The 21293-nt window shown below is 41.3% G+C and overlaps 1 protein-coding gene across 2 annotated transcripts; it reads left to right on the top strand.

Moving 5' to 3' along the window:
• Positions 1-815: 815 nt before the first annotated feature.
• LOC128831732 (serpin B3-like) lies at positions 816-16873 on the top strand. Of its 2 annotated transcripts, none has more exons than XM_054018444.1 (8): positions 816-914; positions 6551-6733; positions 8955-9074; positions 9711-9854; positions 11425-11542; positions 12331-12473; positions 13975-14130; positions 15160-16873. In XM_054018444.1, the coding sequence occupies exons 2-8, from the start codon at positions 6566-6568 to the stop codon at positions 15562-15564; spliced, it is 1254 nt and encodes a 417-aa protein (XP_053874419.1). In that variant the 5' UTR covers positions 816-914; positions 6551-6565; the 3' UTR covers positions 15565-16873. The 2 variants fall into 2 exon arrangements, with proteins under 2 accessions (XP_053874419.1, XP_053874420.1); XM_054018445.1 differs by lacking the exon at positions 816-914 and adding an exon at positions 3524-3608.
• Positions 16874-21293: the final 4420 nt, after the last annotated feature.

Here is a 21293-nt window from a genome sequence, read left to right as displayed (position 1 = left end):
TCCATGCATTCTTTGACAATCCTATTTTGGGAGTCTTGCGTCCTCCACTTAAACATCTGGTATTGGTCACTGCTGGAGACTGAATACCAGGCTCAGTTTGATTGTTTGTCTGATCTGGCATGGCACTATCCATATTCCTAATGGTTTTAAATTAGGATGGTGGAGTCACAAGGCCTAATTGATCCCTGCATTACTCCAGTTTTACACTGGTATGTCTCATCTGAAATCTATGGAGTTACACTGGTTTAAGACTGGAATAATGCAGTGGAGAATCAGGCCATACGGAACACCAATCCAGCAGAAAGACAGATATTTGTGTTGTTTGGTGTAAGTTAAATAGTAGCTGTACTTATTTTAAACAAAAGAGAGTCGCAATGGACAACATCACCAGCCATTCTTACAGTTGGCCACTTGGTGATATTTTTGCTCATCCTATGTCTAAAATACCATATCTTATAAAATCATTGTATTCATCTTCTAAATCTCTAAGATTGCTGTTTAAAATACATACAATGGATCAATAATCAGGTCAAACTTTACAACAATAATTTCTGGAAAGTGGTCAGGAGGAAGAGAAGGCTTAGGTGGGGAAACATATTGGGCACTAGGGGTGGAGAATTAAGGCTAGAAGGAAATGGAGGTACAATCTCATTTTATTTCTAAACTTATTTATTGCCAAACAAATATATGGTATGTCAACAATCAAGGCAAACATTACACCAGAAAGTTCTGGAAATTGGTGGGGAGGAGGTGTAAGTATAAGTGGTGAAACATATAGACCTGTAAGAGTGGATGATGTAGGCTGGAAGGAAGTGCAACTGTTCTATATATCTAACCATATCAATTGCCTAACAAACAGACCCAGAACTTGGCCGAGGACACAAGTAATTCCTTCTCTCTCACAGGACTCTAAGGTAATGTAGATATTTGTGTAGACACAATTAGCTTTCTTTGAAACTTATTCTGAATTAGAGAAACCCTGGGCAGATTAAATGATAACATCCATGTCAGGCAGTAAAACAGGGCTTGAACATTTTCATCATGAGTTTAGTTTAGATTTCTGTTTTTAGAAAACAGAGTGTAAGAATTATAAACTTGTAGCGTTTTAAGAAAAGCTGCTGATATGGGGCCAGATGAATCAAAGGAAGAATTTTCTTGAGTAGATGATAATCTTGTTCCTTAAAATCTTGAATTGGATAAATAAGGATAAATCTCTGCAGGCGGTAGTTCTTTCTCTGAGATGGTACAACACAGAAAATTCATGGGCCAAGGACTAAATTGTTGTTCCCCTGAGGGGGAAGAAAAAAGATATTTTTAGTTTGCCACCTTCTTGTTTGACTTCTCATGACAAAAGAATCCATGGCTTAGTATGTGTTTGGATACTCCATAATGAACCATGTTGACAGTCAGGGAAACCTAAGAGGCCAAGGCCTGAGAGCCAGATGATCAAAGGTATTAAGGCAACTAAAGATGTATATTGGTGTGTACTGGGATTTTCTAAAGCACCTAAGCAGGTTAGGTGCCTAAGTCCTATTGAAATCAATCTTTAAATAATAATAAAGACCATGCATGATTTGCATGTCATACAAGTACCTAAGGATCGATTTACAGCAGAGACTATAGGTCAGATATTCTAAGGGAGTCGGGAATTATTGTCAACTAGATACATTTTCCAGTTGCTGAGGAAAGTTAGTTTGCCCTTATACAGAGAAAACAACACAAGCTGGAGACTAAGGTAAAATCCTGGACCTACTGAATTCAACTGGAGTTGTGTGGTTGTTGTCAACTGAGCCAGGATTTCACCCCAAATCCCTGAGGGTATCAGATTCTGATAGTGAGTAGCAACTCACTGCTTGAGTAGTCCCATTGAAATGAACAGGACTACTCCAGGAGAAAGTCCTATTCAACATCCGTAAGGGTCTTTGAAATCAATTGGACTACTAAAAGAGGAAGGCATTACTCAATTTCAGTCCACATATCAGAATCTGACCCCTAGTATTTTCTTAGTCCTTAATCTGGCCAAAACTTTCACCAACTTCAATGGGAATTTAGACAGTACAAGTTCTGAATAAGGACAAATTAACAATTTTTTTTGTTCATCATAGTACTAAATTCCATATTGATGCACAACGTGTTTATAGGAAATGAAAAATGTTGTATGTCCATTTGGCAAATCATTAGCAGAGGAGAACATTAAGCTGGGAAATACACAGGTTCCTGCAAACCAAAGTCAGCAGGAAACCACAACTAAATTGCAGTTGTCTAAAAGAGATACTGTTTTACAGCTATAAATATGGAGGACAGAAGACTATAGCCGGATTTAAAAAATTAATTAATAAATCCAGTTACAATTACCAGGTGAGACATAATATATATGTGGACAATCAAACACATGTCATTCAGAAATCTATGGGTCTTTGGAAGCCCTGTGCTTCCTATAACAGATATCAGGGTAGTAAGGAAGTGCGGAGGACTGAAGAAGAAAACAATAGTTAACCAGTACATTGAGGAAGGGTCCTTCTTTGTCCCCCAAAAACAAAAATCAAAACTACTAATCCAGTAATCAAAAAAATGTGAATTCAATGGAGTTTCTTATATGAATAAAATTATGCATGTTCCTTTTCACTACCCACACTCTGTTCATTACTTTTGGCTACAGTGGCTCTATGGCAGTAGAGGATCCCTCTGTGGAGAAGGATTCCCAAGGGGAATCCACCATATTTAGGGCAGGTCTGTGTTGGAGGATCAGTGCAAATATACAGCAAAGGGGGGTAGACTCTGACTCCTAGTGTCTTATCTTTCCTGGAGTCCACACAGATTATACAAGAATGGTAATTACATTTTCTGAATGACAAAAGTTATTCTAGGGATTGCATTCTAATTAGTTATGAAAGTTACCTTTAAGCAACCATTTGGACATAATAAATAATAATTTTGGATATATGATAATGCCAGTGGGTGTTGCAAATGCTTTATATCCCAAAACCTTGCAAGATACCCCACCATAATCTAGCAAGCTTCAAACTTCATCTCTGATGGCCAGGTAAGCATTTCTTCCATTTAAGTTTAACATTTTAGTTACTGTTATAATTGGTGAAGGGAAGTTTTGTAAGTCCTTTCTCATACTCAATCCATTTTAGGATTGTATAGATTAGTCCAGCTGTCCAGAATTTTACATCCCCAGAGGATTGTGTATTAAAGTTGCAAGGCAGGGGCTCAGGAGTCTATTCCTGCCTGTGTGACTGTGGGCAAGTCACTTTGGCAAAATGTTCAGATGTGGGTGCCTAAAAGTTATCAGTTAAACCCAGATTTAGGTACCTAAAGAAACAACAAAAAGAAGAACAGGAGTACTTGTGGCACCTTAGAGACTAACAAATTTATTAGAGCATAAGATTTCGTGGACTACAGCCCACTTCTTCGGATGCATCCGAAGAAGTGGGCTGTAGTCCACGAAAGCTTATGCTCTAATAAATTTGTTAGTCTCTGGTGCCACAAGTACTCCTGTTCTTCTTTTTGCGGATACAGACTAACACGGCTGCTACTCTGAAACCTAAAGAAACAACCTGCTTTTCAGAAGGCCTGATCCCCACAGATCCTGTTGGTTTAAGGTAAATTACAATGCATTTATATCAGTGTAAGAGCAAAATTTGGCTTGCAGAATTTACATAAAATGTTGCAGATGTCACCACTTTCCAAAGCCTATGACATTGCTACAGATAATCATCAACTCTTGTGAAATGTGTAATTTGCCAGCTGTTGATGATTAGGAAAAGAAATTCTCAGTAATTTTCTTACTTTTTCCATAACAAAGCATTTTGCATTAACAATAACACACAAACTTCTCTTCTCAGCCTCAGATGTCAGAAAATCTGTGCATATTTTTGAAGAGAGTCTGAGTTGGAAATGAAATATTTAAGTAAGAAAATCACAGAATCATAGGAATGGAGGACTGGAAGGGATCTGAACAGGTCATCTAGTCCAGTCTCCTGCCCTGAGGCAGGACTAAGTATTACCTAGACCATCCCTGACAGGTGTTTGTCTAACCTGTTCTTAAAACCTTCCAGTGATGGGTGGTCAGTTCATGATCTGTTCCTCCTTGCATTTTGCTATGACCCTGGGAGAACCTTTCCCAGACATGAAGAAGAGCTCTGTGTGTCTTAAAAGCCTGTCTCGCTCACCAACAGAAGTTGGTCCAATAATAGAGGATACCTCACCCATCTTGTCTCCCTTGCAATTAGGAAATTTTTCCTAATGTCAGATCTAAATATCCCTTGCTGTGATTTAAATCCTTTACTTCTTGTCCTGTCCTCAGTGGCTAAGAACAATTTATCACTTTTCTTGTTATAATAACCTTTTACGTACTTGAAGACTGTGATCATACCCCCCTCAGTCTTCTCTTCTCCAGACTAAACAACCCAACTTTTTCAATCTTTCCTCATAAGCCATGTTTTCTAGACTTTTAATATTTTTGTTTTGATCTTCTCTGGACTTTCTCCAATTTGTTCACATCTTTCCCAATTGTGGTGCCCAGAACTGTTGGGGCCTTATCAGTGCTGAGTAGAGTGGAAAAATTATTTCTTACGACTTGCTTACAAAATGAAAGGTGATGTTGTATAACACAATTTCAGAGAGACAACAGTGGATTAGAATTTGGAAGGGGAAAGCCACTAGATCACCCACTTGCATAGTGAAGAATCTCACCTAAGATGAGGGAGACCCACATCCAATTACTAATTTATATTAAGTGGAAAAGCTTCAGTGGGAGAGACTCACTGCAGACTACCCGATAGCCTAGGCCTCACAGCATTCTCCTGAGCAGTGAGAAATTCAAATTCAACTCACTGTTCCAAATCAGGCAGAGGGGGTAACTGAACCTCAGTCTCCTACATCCCAGGTGTATGCCCTAACCTTTGGGCAGAAGTTAAATGGGACATCACCACCATCTATATACTGGGCTAAAGATGAGTGGGGGAGGGACAAGGAGCACAGCACCAGCCACTTAACAAATCTAACCTGAAATGTTTTTTTGGCCCAAACTCTTTGGTAAATTTGTGAATAGTTTCAGATTGACCAAGATTACATTTTTTTAGCAGATAAACTATGTGTCAGAAAAACTTCACACAGGTCTTTTTATCTATTTGTGAAAGTCTTGGAATACCTCCCTGGGAAGAAACCAAGGGTATCTCTTTTCAGAGTTAATGGAGACAGATTAGAGTATTATGTTCCTATCAGTCAACCACAGTTGGAAAATGTATTGCAATAAATAGATGTTCACACATCTTACACAGTGTATATTTCTTTTATAATAGAATAAGCTGATTCATTAATATCTTATCACATATTAATCAGATCATTCTCTACCCATTGTCTGTTGCTGTTACCTAGACACCAGGGGTCAAATTAGGCTCTCATTTACACCTGTGTATATCTGGATTAACTCCTCCAAAGTTGCTCTAGCTATATATGGGTGCAAAAGAGAGCCTAATGTGGCCCTGATCACATACAAACAGAAATTGGAGCATCCAAGAATCCCTATCAGGAAGCCTGATTTTGAACTCATACTGCTGTAAATCATGAGTAACTCCCCTGAAGTCAGATGGGGAGATGCATCAGTGTGTTTCATTGCTCTAAGAAACTGTGTTGGTAGAAGATTTTACTCATTGTAGCGTTGTACATTAGCCACAGAAGTGGAAGAAAAAGGATAGTCTCAATTTCCTGAGTGGAGAATTGGAGATGAGGCAGTTTCCTTAATGGGAATTCTTTTTTTAAATGTCTGTATCACAATCTTCCCAAAACTTATGCCCATTTCAACCCTGAGGCCAGACATGTGTGTATAACTAGCAAGAAAGCCACTGAAACCTTCTGATGTAGTAAGAGGTTGAGAAAAGAGACTGTTGAACTCTGTTGATTTGGCCATGTACATTGGCCAAACCGGACGGTCTCTACGTAAAAGAATAAATGGACACAAATCAGATGTCAAGAATTATAACATTCAAAAACCAGTTGGAGAACAGTTCAATCTCCTGGCCACTCGATTAGTGAGACCTAAAAGTTGCAAAATTACAACAACAAAATTTCAAAAACAGACTCCAACGAGAGACTGCTGAATTGGAATTAATTTGCAAATTGGACACCATTAAATTAGGCCTCAATAAAGACTGGGAGTGGATGGGCCATTACACAAAGTCAAACTATTTCCCCATGCTTATTTCCTCCCCCCTCGCCCCCCGCCACAGTTCCTCACATCTTCTTGTCAACTGCTGGAAATGGGCCATTTTCATTACCACGATAAACATTTTTTTCCTCTCTCCTGCTGATAATAGCTCACCTTAACTAATCACTCTCGTTATAGTGTGTATGGTAACACCCATTGTTTCATGTTCTCTGTGTATATATATATATATCTTCCTCCTGTATTTTCCACTGCATGCATCCGATTAAGTGGGCTGTAGCCCACGAAAGCTTATGCTCAAATAAATTTGTTAGTCTCTAAGGTGCCACAAGTACTCCTGTTCTTTCTGTTGATTTGGTTTATGTTTTTCCTCTGCAGCTTTTCATTTTCACAATGAGCTCCATCAGTGAAGCAACTACCAAATTTGCCCTTGACTTTTTCAAAGTATTGAACAAAGATAGTCCATCTGACAATATCCTCTATTCTCCTCTGAGTATCTCAGCTGCCCTGGGCATGATCCTTCTTGGGGCCAGAGGTAATACTGCCACCCAGATACAAAAGGTAGGTGTCAATAAGTCAGTTGTTTTATATCTTCATTTTTGTTCAACAATGGCAGACCATTCCCTCGTGCAATGTCACCTGAGCTCCTCAAACCTTTTCTTTTCTGCTAATTCAGAGCAGTTTCCTTTTCCAGGGGTAATAAAGCCTGCACAAGCAGCAATTGCCCTAGTTACGGTCTGAAAGGCAATTCTATATTGAATGGAATTGAACTTTATGGGGTTGAAAAGGTGCCTGGCAGAAGCTGCAGGCTGAGAACATAATTGTGAACTGGAAATAACATATTCAGCCCAAGAACAAGAGATTTCCCGCCTCAAGCCCTGATCTTGCAACCATTCCATACATGTGTGTCATTACATACATGAGTAGTGCATAATGGTACTTGAGTGTGTTATTGTTTGTGAGACGATGGCCTATGTCAGGGGTTCTCAAACTGGGGGTCGGGACCCCTCAGGGGGTTGCGAGGTTATTATGGGGGGTTGTGAGCTGTCAGCCTGCACTCCAAACCCCACTTTGCATCCAGCATTTATAATGGTGTTAAATATATTAAAAAGTGTTTTTAATGTATAACGGGGGGTCGCACTCAGAGGCTTGCTATGTGAAAGGGATCACCAGTACAAAAGTTTGAGAACCACTGGCCTATGTTGCTGCTTCACTTACCCTCTGCCGAGGTTGGTCTATTTTGGCCTAGAGCAGAGGTCAGCAACTTTTGGCACGTGGCTCACCAGGGTAAGCACCCTGGTGGGCCGGGCCAGTTTATTTACCTGCTGACATGGCAGGTTCGGCCGATCGCGGCCCCCACTGGCCCAGATCCCCGTCCCGGGCCAATAGGGGCGGTGAGAAGCGGCGCGGGCGAGGGATGTGCTGGCTGCGGCTTCCCACCGCCCCCATTGGCCCAGAACAGCAAACCGCGGCCAGTGGGGGCCACGATCGGCTGAACCTGCCACGTCAGCAGGTAAATAAACTGGCCCAGCCTGCCAGGGTGCTTACCCTGGCGAGCTGTGTGCCAAACGTTGCCAACTCCTGGCCTAGAGGGATGTTTGAACCTCTTGGCCAATAGCTCAGCCCCAGCAGAAGAGGTCATCTCAGATACAGAGAAACATTTCCTCAATATTTGCAATTTCCAGCCCCTCATCTTCATTTTATTCATACCGCCTGCTGACATTTCTGTCTTGTGCATTATATCAAAAGAGAGAGATGTAGCCTACATGGTTATTTCAGAAATGTGTGTTTCTCAGATGCAGGGTCCTTTTTAGTTGCTTACTATGAACGTGCTGAGCATCAGATTTACTAATGCTGAAGTGTTACAAGTTTGGTCGTAGTTATAAAAATATTATTTGAATATCTAGTTTGGCAAAAGTATTAACCTATTTTTGGATCCCATGAACCTGTATGAGTCACATTTTTCACTGGAAATGGGTTTGAATTTCTCAGGCTTGGGTTGCTCAGGAGTTAGTACTAATCAAGAATCATGTGTTATTAGTCTTTGAATACAACTGCCATTATTAGAACTTCCAGATAGATATTTTGCTGTGAAGGTTAGACATGGGACCCAATACAGTTAGCAACTGTAAAGGGATATGCACATGAGAGGAATGAAATTTAAAAAACAAAAAAACAAAAAACAGGTTCCAGTTCTATTGCCACAGAAGTCATCGGCAAAACTCCTGTCCACTTAAATATGGGTGGGAGCTAACTCTGCATTTGACAAACACTGCATTTGTTGGAATTAAACCTAGCAAACTCTGAAAGCATTTCCACTGGTTTTGAGATTGTTCCTTAAATTTAGGTTTTGTAAATAATAAGCTTTTATCCAAGTCCTAATCCTGTGATAGGATCCACTATTGCAGATCACTGCATGCCTGCAGAACACTACTGAATTTATTGCCCTATTGCAACATAGTATAAAAAGGTGTAAAAACTGAATATTATGGGCAGAAACAGGAAGTGAGTTCTACAATCATAGAAATATAGCTCACCTTTCTGGTGATTTTAAGTAGTATTCACCAAATGGTTGCTGATTTTGATGTCAATGGATGCACTGGGGCATCCAGTGACAAAAGTTGAGAATACCTGCCTTTGACATCATGATGTCCATCTCCAGTAGAAAGGACAGTAGGTAAGACAGACAACTGAATTTTCTCGTGACAAGTGCAGTTTTATATATTGTCATAAGTAAATCAATATAGTGTATGATTGTTGCAATCTTACATTTCCACCTCAGGTTCTTCGCTTCGCTGAACTTAGAGAAAATGAAAATCCAGGAACAGGAAGGTCTTCGGAAGCAACAAGTGATGAGAATTCAGAGAGCAGTTGCAGACGACCTCTTCATCCCCATCTGCCGGTATCTTAGAACAAATGTTGAAGTTGGACAAACTTTGGAGAATTTGAACCTAAACTCAAAATTGGCAGATTAGATTTATAACATAAAAATAGGGGGGGAAATGCTATGATGGTAGGTGACAGTAGGGAGAAGGATAAAAATGTATACAAGATAGCAAAGAGTAAGGTTTAGGATTTGTTTTATTGAAAATGCTGTACAATTATATGCTTGATTTGTAGATGTCATAATTGCAACTGCATTCACAAGTCATCAGTTTCTTGCTATTTCAGTGGGCTCCTACCAGGATCATGAGCACATGTGCATGTTTAAATCTGACATACAGAAAGCATTTGCAACTGTACTACCCTGAACATTTTTCATTGTTCAACAAATATGCATGTGTAGTGCTCCATAAGTAACAAGTGGAACATCCCAAAAGAGCCACGGATTCCTTAGTCCTTATAATAGAGCTTTTGCTCCATAGATCTCCAGACTATCAGGAACAAGCACAAGTCAGAGAAGGCAAAGGTAGTTAAGTTATTGAATCCGAATTGTTTCATAGGAGAACAATTATTTAAAAAAAAAACAACAGTGCCTCTGTTACTCTCAGCCTTTTTCAGTCAGAAACAAACTACAGCAACTTTGTGTTATTTGAAGGTTCCTGATGATCAGTGTGATATACCTGGAGGGATTCATTCCCAGTTTCATGACATCTTCTCAGCAATCAACAAACCTACCACTTTCTACGAGCTGGCTAATGCCAACAGACTGTATGGAGAAAAGACATTCAATTTTCTTCAGGTGAGTTGCACTGGGGTTCAGATTAATGGCCTGTGACATTGTAGGACAGAGATGGACAACATGGGCTTAGTTCAGTTGAGGTCCCATTTCTTGCTGACTTGGATGGGAGTTGTGTCCACTTAAACAAGGGTGGAGTTGATCCCCTGGAGGTACTGAATAGTAGGGCAGAACAGCCAATCATCTTAAAATAAATCCATATGGGAAAGTGAGCTAGAATTATTCTGGCTCATGCAAATTCAATAAAATTGCTAACTATGTTCTGGGGTTTCATGCTACATTTTTTACCAATTCATTTCACATTATTTACAAGGCCTCACCATTTCATTTGTGTGAAATTTCATAGGCACAAAAACTTTTCTCAAATCAGCTTTCAAAATTCGCTTCTAGTTTGAAATTTCATGTGCAAGTATCATTGCAATCATCCTTAGTTATTTTGGCTGGTGGGAAAAAGAAACATTACAGGACAGTGCTTCAAAACATTCGTGAATTACATATAAATATACAGTCACGGACACACTAGGTTAGACTGGGATAGAAGTGGCGAGACAATATATATAGGTTTCTAGTTCCAGGATAAATTCAGGGTTCTACCTGTAGAACTAACAGAAAGACCTGTAGTGGGTCCTAATTCCACCAGTTTCTCCTGTTCTGCAGTCCACCCAGGATGGAAAGTAAACTTGAGAGACCTAAGGATTGGTTGCTGCAAGAGGAAGCAGCATCTATCAAATCTTTCCACTGAATGGGAGAAGAAAGTGACCTATGTGAAAATGGTCCCCCAGTCCTTTAGAGCATAAGCAGCCATTTAAGGACCACCAGAGGACCTGTGACAACCAGACATTCTGGTTATTCAAGAGCGACCTAGGTTCACCTTCCATTGTGTAACCAGAACCTGATGTTCTGTAAATGCCTGCTAAAGTAGCTAGGTTGCCAGGGGGATATATGTGTTTATTGCATCTAAAAACCAGAGAGTAAATCAGCCTTACATAACAAGATCACATGCAAAAGCAAATACTAGCCTCACCACAGCAAAACTCCTTAAATCTGATGAGTAGTCATTATTATTTGTACAGTAGTAGAACCAGGATCAGGGCCCTCTTGTGCTATAATTCTATAGAAACGTAGTAAAAGACAGTCCCTGCCCCAAAACTTACAATATAAATAGAGAGAACAGACACAGAGGTAGGAGAAAAGCATTATCATTATCCTTATTTCACAGATGGGGAACTGAGACACAAAGATTATATGACTTTCTCAAGGTCATACAATGGGTCTGTGGCAGAGTCAATCAGCTGGCAGAACTTCAAAGAGGTTCAGTGTTTGACTGTTTTATGTAAACTGTCCAAACCTATGTGGCCCTGTATCCCTACACTCTACCCAACTGGTCCAGTTCATTCTGCTAGTCCTCACAATGTCTCATCTTGAGCATGTACAAACACACTTTTGAATATTTTGTATATTTCTTGCAGTGTTGCAGAACTAAAAAGCAGGGATATTTTATTTTATTCGGGAGACATCCTAAAAGAGACCTGTTTTCTGATGTATTGTTCTGACATTCTCTCTTATTGTACAGCAATACCTATCCTGCATACAAAAGTTATACCAGGCTGAATTGAAACCAGTTGATTTTCAGAATGCTGCAGAGGAAACCAGAAAGCAGATAAATTTGTGGATTGAAACCTTTACCAAGGGTAAGGACAAGTCAGGCATTGGCTGCTATTTCTTGATATTTAATAAAAAAAATGAGGTAAAGTGTACAAGGTGCTTAAAAACCTGCAGGAGAACACTATTTTGTCATAATTGGAGCACGCCAGTATGGAGCTGCAGTAGCAGCTCTCAGCAATTTGACCACCTGAGTGACCTGAAGATGGATCATTAATTCCCACAGAGAAAACATATTTGAGGAGAACAGAGTAGCCAGCAGACTCTGGACCTAGTACAACACCCATTGAAATCAACAGGAATTCTTCTGACAACTTCAGTGGGTGCTGGATGAGACCACCTGTGAGTCTGATTGCATTGAGTTTAAGGAATTATCCAATCCGATGCAAGAGGTATTGGGCAAGGAGGGGGGACCTTCAAAAAGTACCTTGATTTATGAGCTCCTCTACAGATAAGGTAAATGACAGTGCCCTACCTAAAATTTGACCTGGATCCAAGACTAGTCAGCAGAAAAAGAACAAAATGGCCATTTTGGGAGATGACATCTGTTCTCCGTTGTTCACTTGAGGCACATCAGTGTGTCAGTGTGGGGAAGCTACAAAGATGCTGCTTGTGTTGTACTTGTTCTGTGAATAGATAGAGGACTTCAGGCTCTTAGGCCTGTCAGTCTAACATCTTTCATGTGTGTCTAGTATCATGTTTATATTCTTATACACAGTTACATATATGCACTGTACATCTATGTTATTACAATGGATAAATGGAACTAGAGTTATTGAACTGCCAAAACAAAATAATTTGCCTCCATATTTTTAAGGTAAAATCAAGGACTTCTTTGGCCCAAAGGCTCTTTCTGGAGGTAGTAAATTAGTCCTCGTGAATGCGGTCTACTTCAAGGGGCAATGGGGAGAGGAATTTAAGAAAGAAAACACCAAAGAAAGACCTTTTCAGATTAACAAGGTAAATTACAGAAATACACATATCACTTCATTGCTCCTATTGTTTTACATGGTTGGCAGACAATGGGGAGCTAACATGGGATATGGCCTCTTGAATCTAGGGCTCCTTTATGGCCTAGGGACCAGCTCTGGGGGTGAAGAGGGAGCTGTTTCCCAAAGCTTCTGCTAGGAGAGTGCATCATGCCTGACATCATGCCTGACAATGCCTCACAAAGCCACCTGGGGCACAGGGGAAGCCAGTGTATAAGAAGCTGAAGCATCTGCCGTTCTTTGTGGCCTGTCAGCTCTTCTATCAGGAGTGGAAGTGCTCAGGGCAAAGCCCCGCTTTCTCCCCTTCCCCTTTGGAGTTGCGTGTGCAGTTAGGTTCGCTACCCTTTTGCACTCATGTGAGCAAAGACCGGCTGGCCCCTGAGCAGAGGCCTAGCATAAGGATGCTTCTTGTACCTTCCCCCACTACACTACTAATTTGGAGCAGTCCACAGTCTGGCCTCTAATCATTTTCTTCATAGACCCTTAACTGGATTGCTTGTATTCAGACCTACAATGAGTTGTTCTGCTGCCACATTTACAATGACTGCCCCCAAGAGATCCATTTAGTCTGTGTTCAGTTTCCACATTCTGTCACCAGATTGATCTCCCTCCTCATTAAGGTTGAATACTGAAAGTGGGTTTTTTTCGGTGACATTTAGGTACATTGTCCCTGTGCTACTCCACCGCCCTCCCCATGTTGTGTGGGCAATGAATGTAGAGTAGCCAGCTTCGTATTGCTTCAGTTCAGTTTCACCTTCTGTTGGTCGCACATTAGCATAATGTAGCAAAAATAGGTTGGCAACACTGCAGGGAAACATTTGTTTAGCTAAAGGAAAATTGTTCCTAGTGGAACCTGTTTCCATGAAATTGTTTTGTAAATGTCTATTGCTCTTAGGTTTTGTAAATTTCTGGGTCAATTTGACCTGAGATCATGCTTTTAAATGGAAATATAAATTAAAGAAAAGATGAAAAGCCTGTAGTTTTAATATCCTTAGCATGGTTCTCAAGTTGGACAACCAAACGGTGAGGCACACAATATCAACAGCAACTTCTGAAAGTGTTGGTCCAAAGAAATAGCATTACCTCTTCTTCTAAACCTTCTATTCTTTGGGAGGTGGGTGTGCCGGCACAGGGAGATAATAAATGGTATCTTAGCTTTAAAGGGGCAGTGGAAAAGCAGCATGGTGGAATTCTGGATCATGGGAATGGGCTTTATGGGGTTTCCCAGTCTCCCCTCCCCCAGTACTTCACTGACCCCTTTCCCTTGAGTCCAAGATAGAGATGAAACTGTTGTGAGATGTTCGAAGAGGTTCAAGAGAACTTTATACCTTTCTTCGGAAGGTGATTATCTGGCCATGAACAACTACTGCAGCATTTGGGTTCAAGTGAAGATGCAATACAAGGAAAAATGTTTTAATGCTGGAGGATATATTGTATGTCTCTCACTTGTTACTACTTGTCACTGCTTTCAGACTACAAGCATACCTGTGCAGATGATGTACCAGGAGAGCAGGTACAAAATAGCTACAATAGAGGAGCATCAGAGTCAGGTGCTTGAACTCCCATACAAGGGTGGTGACCTGAGTATGTATATTCTGCTGCCAAAAGACAACATGGGTCTAACACAGGTAAAGTTACCTATGATGAGATAGTAATCTTATAACCAGAATATGAACATGGACAGATAGTATAGGACAAAATTACTTTCCTCTTCTTTGTTGCAGAGTATGCAGCATTTTGAATAGTAAATCTGAAGGCAGGCTGCTTATGTTGTTCCTAGGTCTATTGAATTTTCAGAAAACAAACAATTAGCCAGCCATTTTATTCTCCAAATAGGGCACGGTGACAATGTAATTAATAGCTAATTGCTACATTTTTGTATTATCAACCTTTCTAAACAGTTAATACCCACACAGACTAGTCTAAAAATGAATAAATAATAAACGCAAAGAATATAGGTAACATATCGGCAGATCCACAGAGGCTGTCTGCCACATATTGCTGCCAGACTTAACATCTGATCCAGCTCCCTAACCCTTCTCCCATACAATTCGGTTGCAAAACACCCACTGACTTCACTGGTGCAGCATCAAGTCCTTTAGCTTTAATGGTAGAGGTCTGAGCACTGAAGTTAGAAGTTCTACCGTTGACTCCCACTGGTGACCCACCATTGTGGTCATTATATTTACATTAAAAAAAAAAGAAAACAAGATTCTATAACCAACACTGGAGAAACACTTATTTGGAAATCTTTAGGGTACGGCTACATGGAGATAAAAGCCCTGCAGCTGAGGGGCTAAAAATTGCGGTGTACACGTTCAGGCTTAGGCTGCAGCCCGAGCTCTCGGATCCTGTGATGGTGGAGGGTCCCAGAGGTTGGGCTCCAGCCTGTGTCCAAATGTCCACACAGCAATTTTTCAGCCATACAGCCCAAGTCAGCTGACACAGGCCAGCTGTGGGGTTTTATTCCTTTGTAGACATACTCTTAGTGTACATCATGCTACTGATCCCAGTAGTATTGTAAGAATCATGCCTGATGTGGTTATCACAGTGTGAATGAAAAATTATTTTTTCCAATTTCTCACATAGTTGCGTGTCTTATTGATTTTGATGCATAACCACAAGATTCTGATTCCCATGTATCTTTATACCTGCAGCTGGAAAAGGAACTTACCTATGAGAAATTAACAACTTGGATTAGCCCTGACCATTTGAAAGAAGGTGACGTGGATGTGGCTCTTCCTCGGTTCAAAGTCGAGACAAGTGCTCAACTTAAACAATATTTAGAGGCTTTAGGAATGACCGATGTATTTCACCCAGGAGTATCAGATTTATCTGGAATGGCAAAAGAAGGTGGCCTGTTTGTGAGTCAGGCTACCCATAAGGCTTATATAGAGGTCAATGAAGAGGGCACTGTGGCAGCAGCTGCAACTGGAACTGGCATAAGTACAAGCGTACTAAGAATGCCTGTACAGTTTGTGGCTGATCACCCTTTCCTCTTCTTTATCAGACACCAAAAAACCAAATGCATTCTCTTCTATGGTAGAGTCTCTTCCCCTTAAAGGAAAATCTCTAATTAACCCGCAAGATCCTGGGCCACAGAATTATAGTACAGAAAATACAACAGAAATGTTATTCTCTTCATTTTCTCTTTTCCTTGCACTGTATCTAGATAGTGACTCCATAGTTATGGGTGAAAATGCACACTATACTCATAGCAGGACTGTAACACTAGCACTACAGTCCTATCTTGTCTGCTGTTTCCCTCCCCCGCAAAGTTGCTTCTGGTTCCTACTTAAAGAATCTCCCACTTTCTCAGCACCTGAGGAAGGGCATCTCTGTTAAGTCGCAAATCACTAGGAATCTCCTTGAACCAAAGCTTTGATAACTAGTAGTGAAATAAAGAACTATGAATTTTATTAATCATCCTGAACTGAATGGGTATCAAAACAAGCATTGCCCAAACTCTTGCAGTGGAGAACCTGGCCCAGAGTTGTAGCAATGTAACAGGTGAATAATCAGGCTCATTGTTTTCACAGTTATTGTTATTGCCCTTCTGCCACCTTTACTACTTCTGGAGGAATTCTGTGCCAAAAAATTTAAAACTCTGTGCACAATATTTTAAAATTCCACAAAATTCTTCTTTTTTATTTGTGAAAATAACATAAAATAATCATGCCAGTTTCAATTATTTTGGTAATTAATTTCAAAATATCTGTCAGCAAGTATGTCTGTAACAATACAGACAAAAATATATTAAGGAAATGTTTTTTGATGAATAGATTCCTTATTAGGCATATTAATACAAAATTTTGTTTAATGATTCATTTAAAGTACACCTGTACTCAAAGAGAGTTGTGTTTACTTCATAAGGAATCCTGCTGAAGTGAGTAGGACTACCATGGAGGAAGGCACTGCTCAATGTGATGTGGAGCAGAGGGAGAAGGGAGAGTTGGAAAACAAAGTCTAACCCTTTAGCACTTGAATATAAAGTTAACACTGTACACTGATACAAACTCCTACAGCAGGGAGGGAGAACCTTATCCTGAGGTGGACCTCAACGGTTTGTTCTACTATATTTGGGGGGCAAAGAAGACACCTGGGCATCCCTCAGCTAGGAAGCAAATGGACAGCAGATTTGCTTCAGGAAGGTGGGATCTCAGCCAGGCTGGGCTGAAAACACTGGAGAGAACTTTGGGTGAGATAAGTTTCTTTATCAGCAGGTCAACCTGTTAGTTAAGTTTAGTTAGTCTATCGAAAGAGCGTTATTTTGCTTTATATGTAACCATTTGATTCCAATATTCTTGCTCACTATTACTTGAATCTCTAGTCTTTGATAATAAATGTATTCTTGTTTTCACTATAAACATATCTAAGTGCTGTGGTGTGAAGTAAAGGAATGATCCTGAGTTGAATCTTACAAACTGGTGTGTAGTGTTTCTTTGGGAACGGCAGGCCCGGTAATTCTGTGAGTGTTCAGTGGATCAGGGACTGGACACTGCAGGGAACGCTCTGAGGACTTGAGGGCTGATGTGTGTCCATCACTACTTGTGCAGAGAGAACAAGGCCTGAGGGATTCTGGAGGGCAGTGCTTGTATAGCCAGAGGCTGTTGGTTTCAGGGAGCTGATCCACAGCAGGCACATACAAGGCTGCTTCAGACTAAGAGCAGGTGGTGTGAGGTGCCTCAGAACCTGGGTACCCCTGGGGAGCATCACAGTTGCATTAGCACTTTTAAAAATCATTTAACTGGTTATAATTTGACTAAGTCCAATTGTTTGCCACGAGCTGTGAGACTATTGTGACAGGAAACTTGGGATCTTCCAAATTTCATGTAGCAATTTCCTGTCAGTTATTTAGAGTTTAACACGAAATTAAAAAATTTTGTAGACTTGTCAGAAAAATCTAAATTGTAATTAACCAATTGTCTTCCAAAAGGGCAACTGGGGAAAATAACTGTCTTTTTGCAGAGTTCTCGAGATTGCAATGCATCTATACAGCTGTCAAGTCAAGCATTCAATAAATCACTACATATTTTATCATTTTCAGTAGTGGCAGGGAAATAAGCCGAACAGAAGTTGAAGACATACCTGTGTGCATGTGATAAGAATGAAGCAGCAAGAGTAGAACACTACTATAAATGGTCACATGGTGATAGACAGTATATAGATCCCCTGTTCCAGACAGCACTTGGGCATGTACTTATGTCCCACTGATTGCAATGGGACTCAAGCATGTGCTTAGCATGTATTTAAGTGCTGCCTGAATACGGATGCTCTCCTCAATCACAGATATAACATACACCTTCTTCTAATCATTTTTAAGGGACAAGTGAGTACTACTAATAAATATTAATATTTTGGCAATGCTACTCAGTTTCATTTTCCAGTTTTATACTCCCGCTTCCTAATCATAAATGGGGAGTCTTAAAACATTGTTTCTTTAATAAACCAATATAATATACCAAGACCAATTTTTAGCATAATTTATGTCTCCTGAAAAAATGTGCAAAAGAAAGAAGTTGAAATCTACAAACTACTCTGTACATATGAGGTGAGAAACAAGAAAACAGCCTTCTGCCTCTAAATTAGGGCTTGTAGCCTAGGAACTGGGAGGGAAGAGTTTGGAGCGGGCACCAGGAAGCCAGTCTGTGCACATGGGTGGAAAGTTAGCTGCAGTTGAAGTCATGACACGTGCACCACTTGTGGCTGGGTGTGGTGTACCAACTCGCCATCTAGCACCCCTTGCCGACAGCTTCTATGCCCTGGGTGGTATCTCTTCTCATGACTTGGCCTTCCTGCCAGGTCACTTTAGAGTCCCTCTCCTTCCAGAGTTTCAGTGTGCCACATGGACAGTGCCCTATACCGTACTGGTCATCGATCTGCCATCTTCCTCCCCTCCCAGACTCCTCTTCCACTCTACTCTTCTATCAGACTTGCAGCCCCAAGGCTTCTCCCTGGAGTCTATTAACCCAACTCGAAAGCAAAACACAGATTTCAGGGAAAGCAGCGGCAGGCCCTTTTCCAGGCTTGAACTTTTAAACCATCCTGTGTCCACACCCCCTAGTCCCCCCAACCTCTCCATTCTTCTGCAGAGTGCTGACTTTTGGGGACTACCCTCCTTAAGTCTTGCCCTCTTTGGATCCTCAACTCCAGTCCCTCACAAGGCTTTCTGCTTATGGGGTGGTCTTCTCTCAAGCCCACTTCAAGATTCCCCTTCACCCCTTTTCCCTCTTCCATCAGGACCAGGGTGTAAATGCCCTCCTGAGCTTCCTCTGTGCTCTACTACCTAGAGAAAGGGGAAGAAACTTGTAGGCTTTCTCCCTTCAGTCCTTTTCTACTCTGGGCTTCCTCCATTTACAGAAACCACCCACATCCTTTCCCATCTGGGACTCATCTTTAACAGGCCAGGCCTACCCTCCTAGTGCCACCACCTGTGTGTATTGATCTCTCAGGCCCAAATTAACCATTTCATTACCTGTGTGTGGTAAACACCACATCACACATCTCTGTAAACAGTTCTTTTAAAAAAGACTAGTTTCGTTTTAGAAACATTCTGTGACATTCTGCACCCCAAAGCACCCCATATTTACCATGCTGATATAATTATGATATGTTTTGTACAAAGTATGCTTTGTAAGGTATCATTCTAAACATCTTGATCTGTTGAACATTAATATCCTGTTGGAAGGATGTGCTGTCCTTCTATAAAAAGTTATGAAGTTTTGCTGTGTGTGTGTTACTGAAAGATGTTGTGAAATTGGAAACACCCACAATTAGCCTTTCAGGTACAACGATGAAGAAGCTAGATGGTGCTAATGGTTCATTAACAAAGACAATGGACCATGGAAAGGGCTTGTCCTCACCTGGGGACCCTTCACCGAGCCTATAAATAATGCCTGCTATAACTCAGCAAGGCATGCAAGGGCATGTGACCAGACCACAAACTGGGCTGGAAGCTGGCTTGAAACAAAGGGGTTCCTGCCATATGGAGAAACTATATAAGATGGGGAGTGTCATCTTTTGGTCTTCACTCCCCCACAACTCAACACCTAAAAGAAATGCTGGAAGACAAAGTACTTTGAATAGGGGAGTGGGAAACCCAGGCTACAAAGCAGATGCAGCCTGTGCCTCAAGAATCTGTAAGTCTGCTTGTATCATCAGTCAGGGTGAGATATTGCTGATTCAAATCCTATCTAGTATAGACGGTTTAGATTGCATTTTGTTTGGTTTCTTAGGTAACCTGCTTTGATCTGTTTGTTCTCACTTATAATCACTGTGTGTTTTTGAGTGACGTATTAGCGAATCTTAGTTCTGTTAGCACAGGTGGGTGCATATCTTCCCCACATCGAGGGGGAAGCAGACTAATTTAATGAGCTTGCACTGTACAGACTACTCTGCAGTGCAAGACGGCTCAATTCTGGGTTTATAGTCCAGTGGGGGTGTAAGGCTGGGGAGCTGGGAAATTGGCTGAGGCCTCCATTGTTGGCCCAGGAGTGGTTTAGGCAAAGCCCTCAGATAACTCAGTTGGGTGTGTGGCGCCACCTGCTGTCGTGTTGGGTGATAACAGGGCCTGGAGGGGCTGGCTGTGTGTCACCAGCAGAGCAAGTGTTGGAGTCCAACCCAGCTAAATAGTTAGGGGGCATAGCGGTTCCAACAGCTTCCAGGTTTCACCCTGGGTATAGATCCCATCACACATAGTTCTTCTCATCTTATTACCCCCCATGTGATAAGTGAAACATGGTGGCAATGGTCAGTCTATTGAGAGATAATAGGAGTGTGTGATTAATAGGCGAACAAAGCAGAAATAGAGGAAACATGCAGCACGTTGGGACTCAGACCACCAGAAAGCTGCCAGCCATTCAACTGCCATATTTGCAGCTACACTAGTAGATCAATGACCAGTTCGATTTCAGACGGATTGACTAGAACACAGACGCTGTACCTACACTAGAAACTACAGATATATCTCCACCACTCTAGCGCAGCTCCTGAGGTCAGGAACTGGAGCGAGCAGGATAGCAACCAAGGAAGGATTCAAGGCAGGGGCAGGGCTGAGGCAAGGCTGGGTGCAAGGCAGGAGCAGCAAGAACAAGGTAACACAGGAGCAGGCACAGTGGTGGTTGAGAAACCAGCAAGAAGCTGCTGCTGCTGCTGCTGGCTTAAGTGCCAGCCTACTGCCTTCTGTAGTCAGTCAGGGTGTGTGGCTAGTCCCACAGCCTGCCGCAGACCAGCTATAGCGGTGAGGCTGCCTGGAGACTAGCTCTGCTGAAGGCCCTGATTCCTGACAGTACTGCAGAAAAGGCTCTGGGGGCTATAGTGGATCACAAGCTAAATATGTGTCAACAATGTAATGTAATACTGTGGCAAAAAAGAGAATTCATTCTGAGATGTATTAGCAGGAGTGTTGTAAGCAAGATACAGGAAATAATTCTTCCGCTCTCTCAGAACTGATAAGGCTGCCACTGGAACACTGTGTCCAGTTCTGGACACTACACGTTGGGAAAGAGGTAGACAAATTGGAGAAAGTCCAGGGGACAGGAACAAAAATGGTTAAAGGTCTAGAACAGTGACTCTCAACCTTTCCAGACTACTGTACCGCTTTTAGGAGTCTGATTTGTCTTGCATACCCCCAAGTTTCACCTCACTTAAAAACTACTTGCTTACAAAATCAGACATAAAAATGCAAAAGTCACAGCTCACTATTAATTGCTTTCTTTCTCATTTTTACCATGTAATCATAAAATAAATCAATTGGAATTAGGGCCATCGAGTGAGTGTTGCTCTTTTAAGA

Source organism: Malaclemys terrapin, chromosome 2 (assembly GCF_027887155.1).
Source record: "Malaclemys terrapin pileata isolate rMalTer1 chromosome 2, rMalTer1.hap1, whole genome shotgun sequence".
Lineage (NCBI taxonomy): Eukaryota > Metazoa > Chordata > Testudines > Emydidae > Malaclemys > Malaclemys terrapin.
The sequence above is the reverse complement of the archived record's forward strand: the minus strand, read 5'-3'. Positions and strand labels throughout refer to the sequence as shown.

Coding starts and splice junctions, on each gene's coding strand:
- LOC128831732 (XM_054018444.1), top strand. CDS start 6,566: ATGAGCTCCATCAGTGAAGCAACTACCAAATTTGCCCTTGACTTTTTC. Junction 11,543..12,330: donor GATTGAAACCTTTACCAAGG/GTAAGGACAAGT, acceptor CATATTTTTAAG/GTAAAATCAAGGACTTCTTT. Junction 14,131..15,159: donor ACAACATGGGTCTAACACAG/GTAAAGTTACCT, acceptor TTATACCTGCAG/CTGGAAAAGGAACTTACCTA.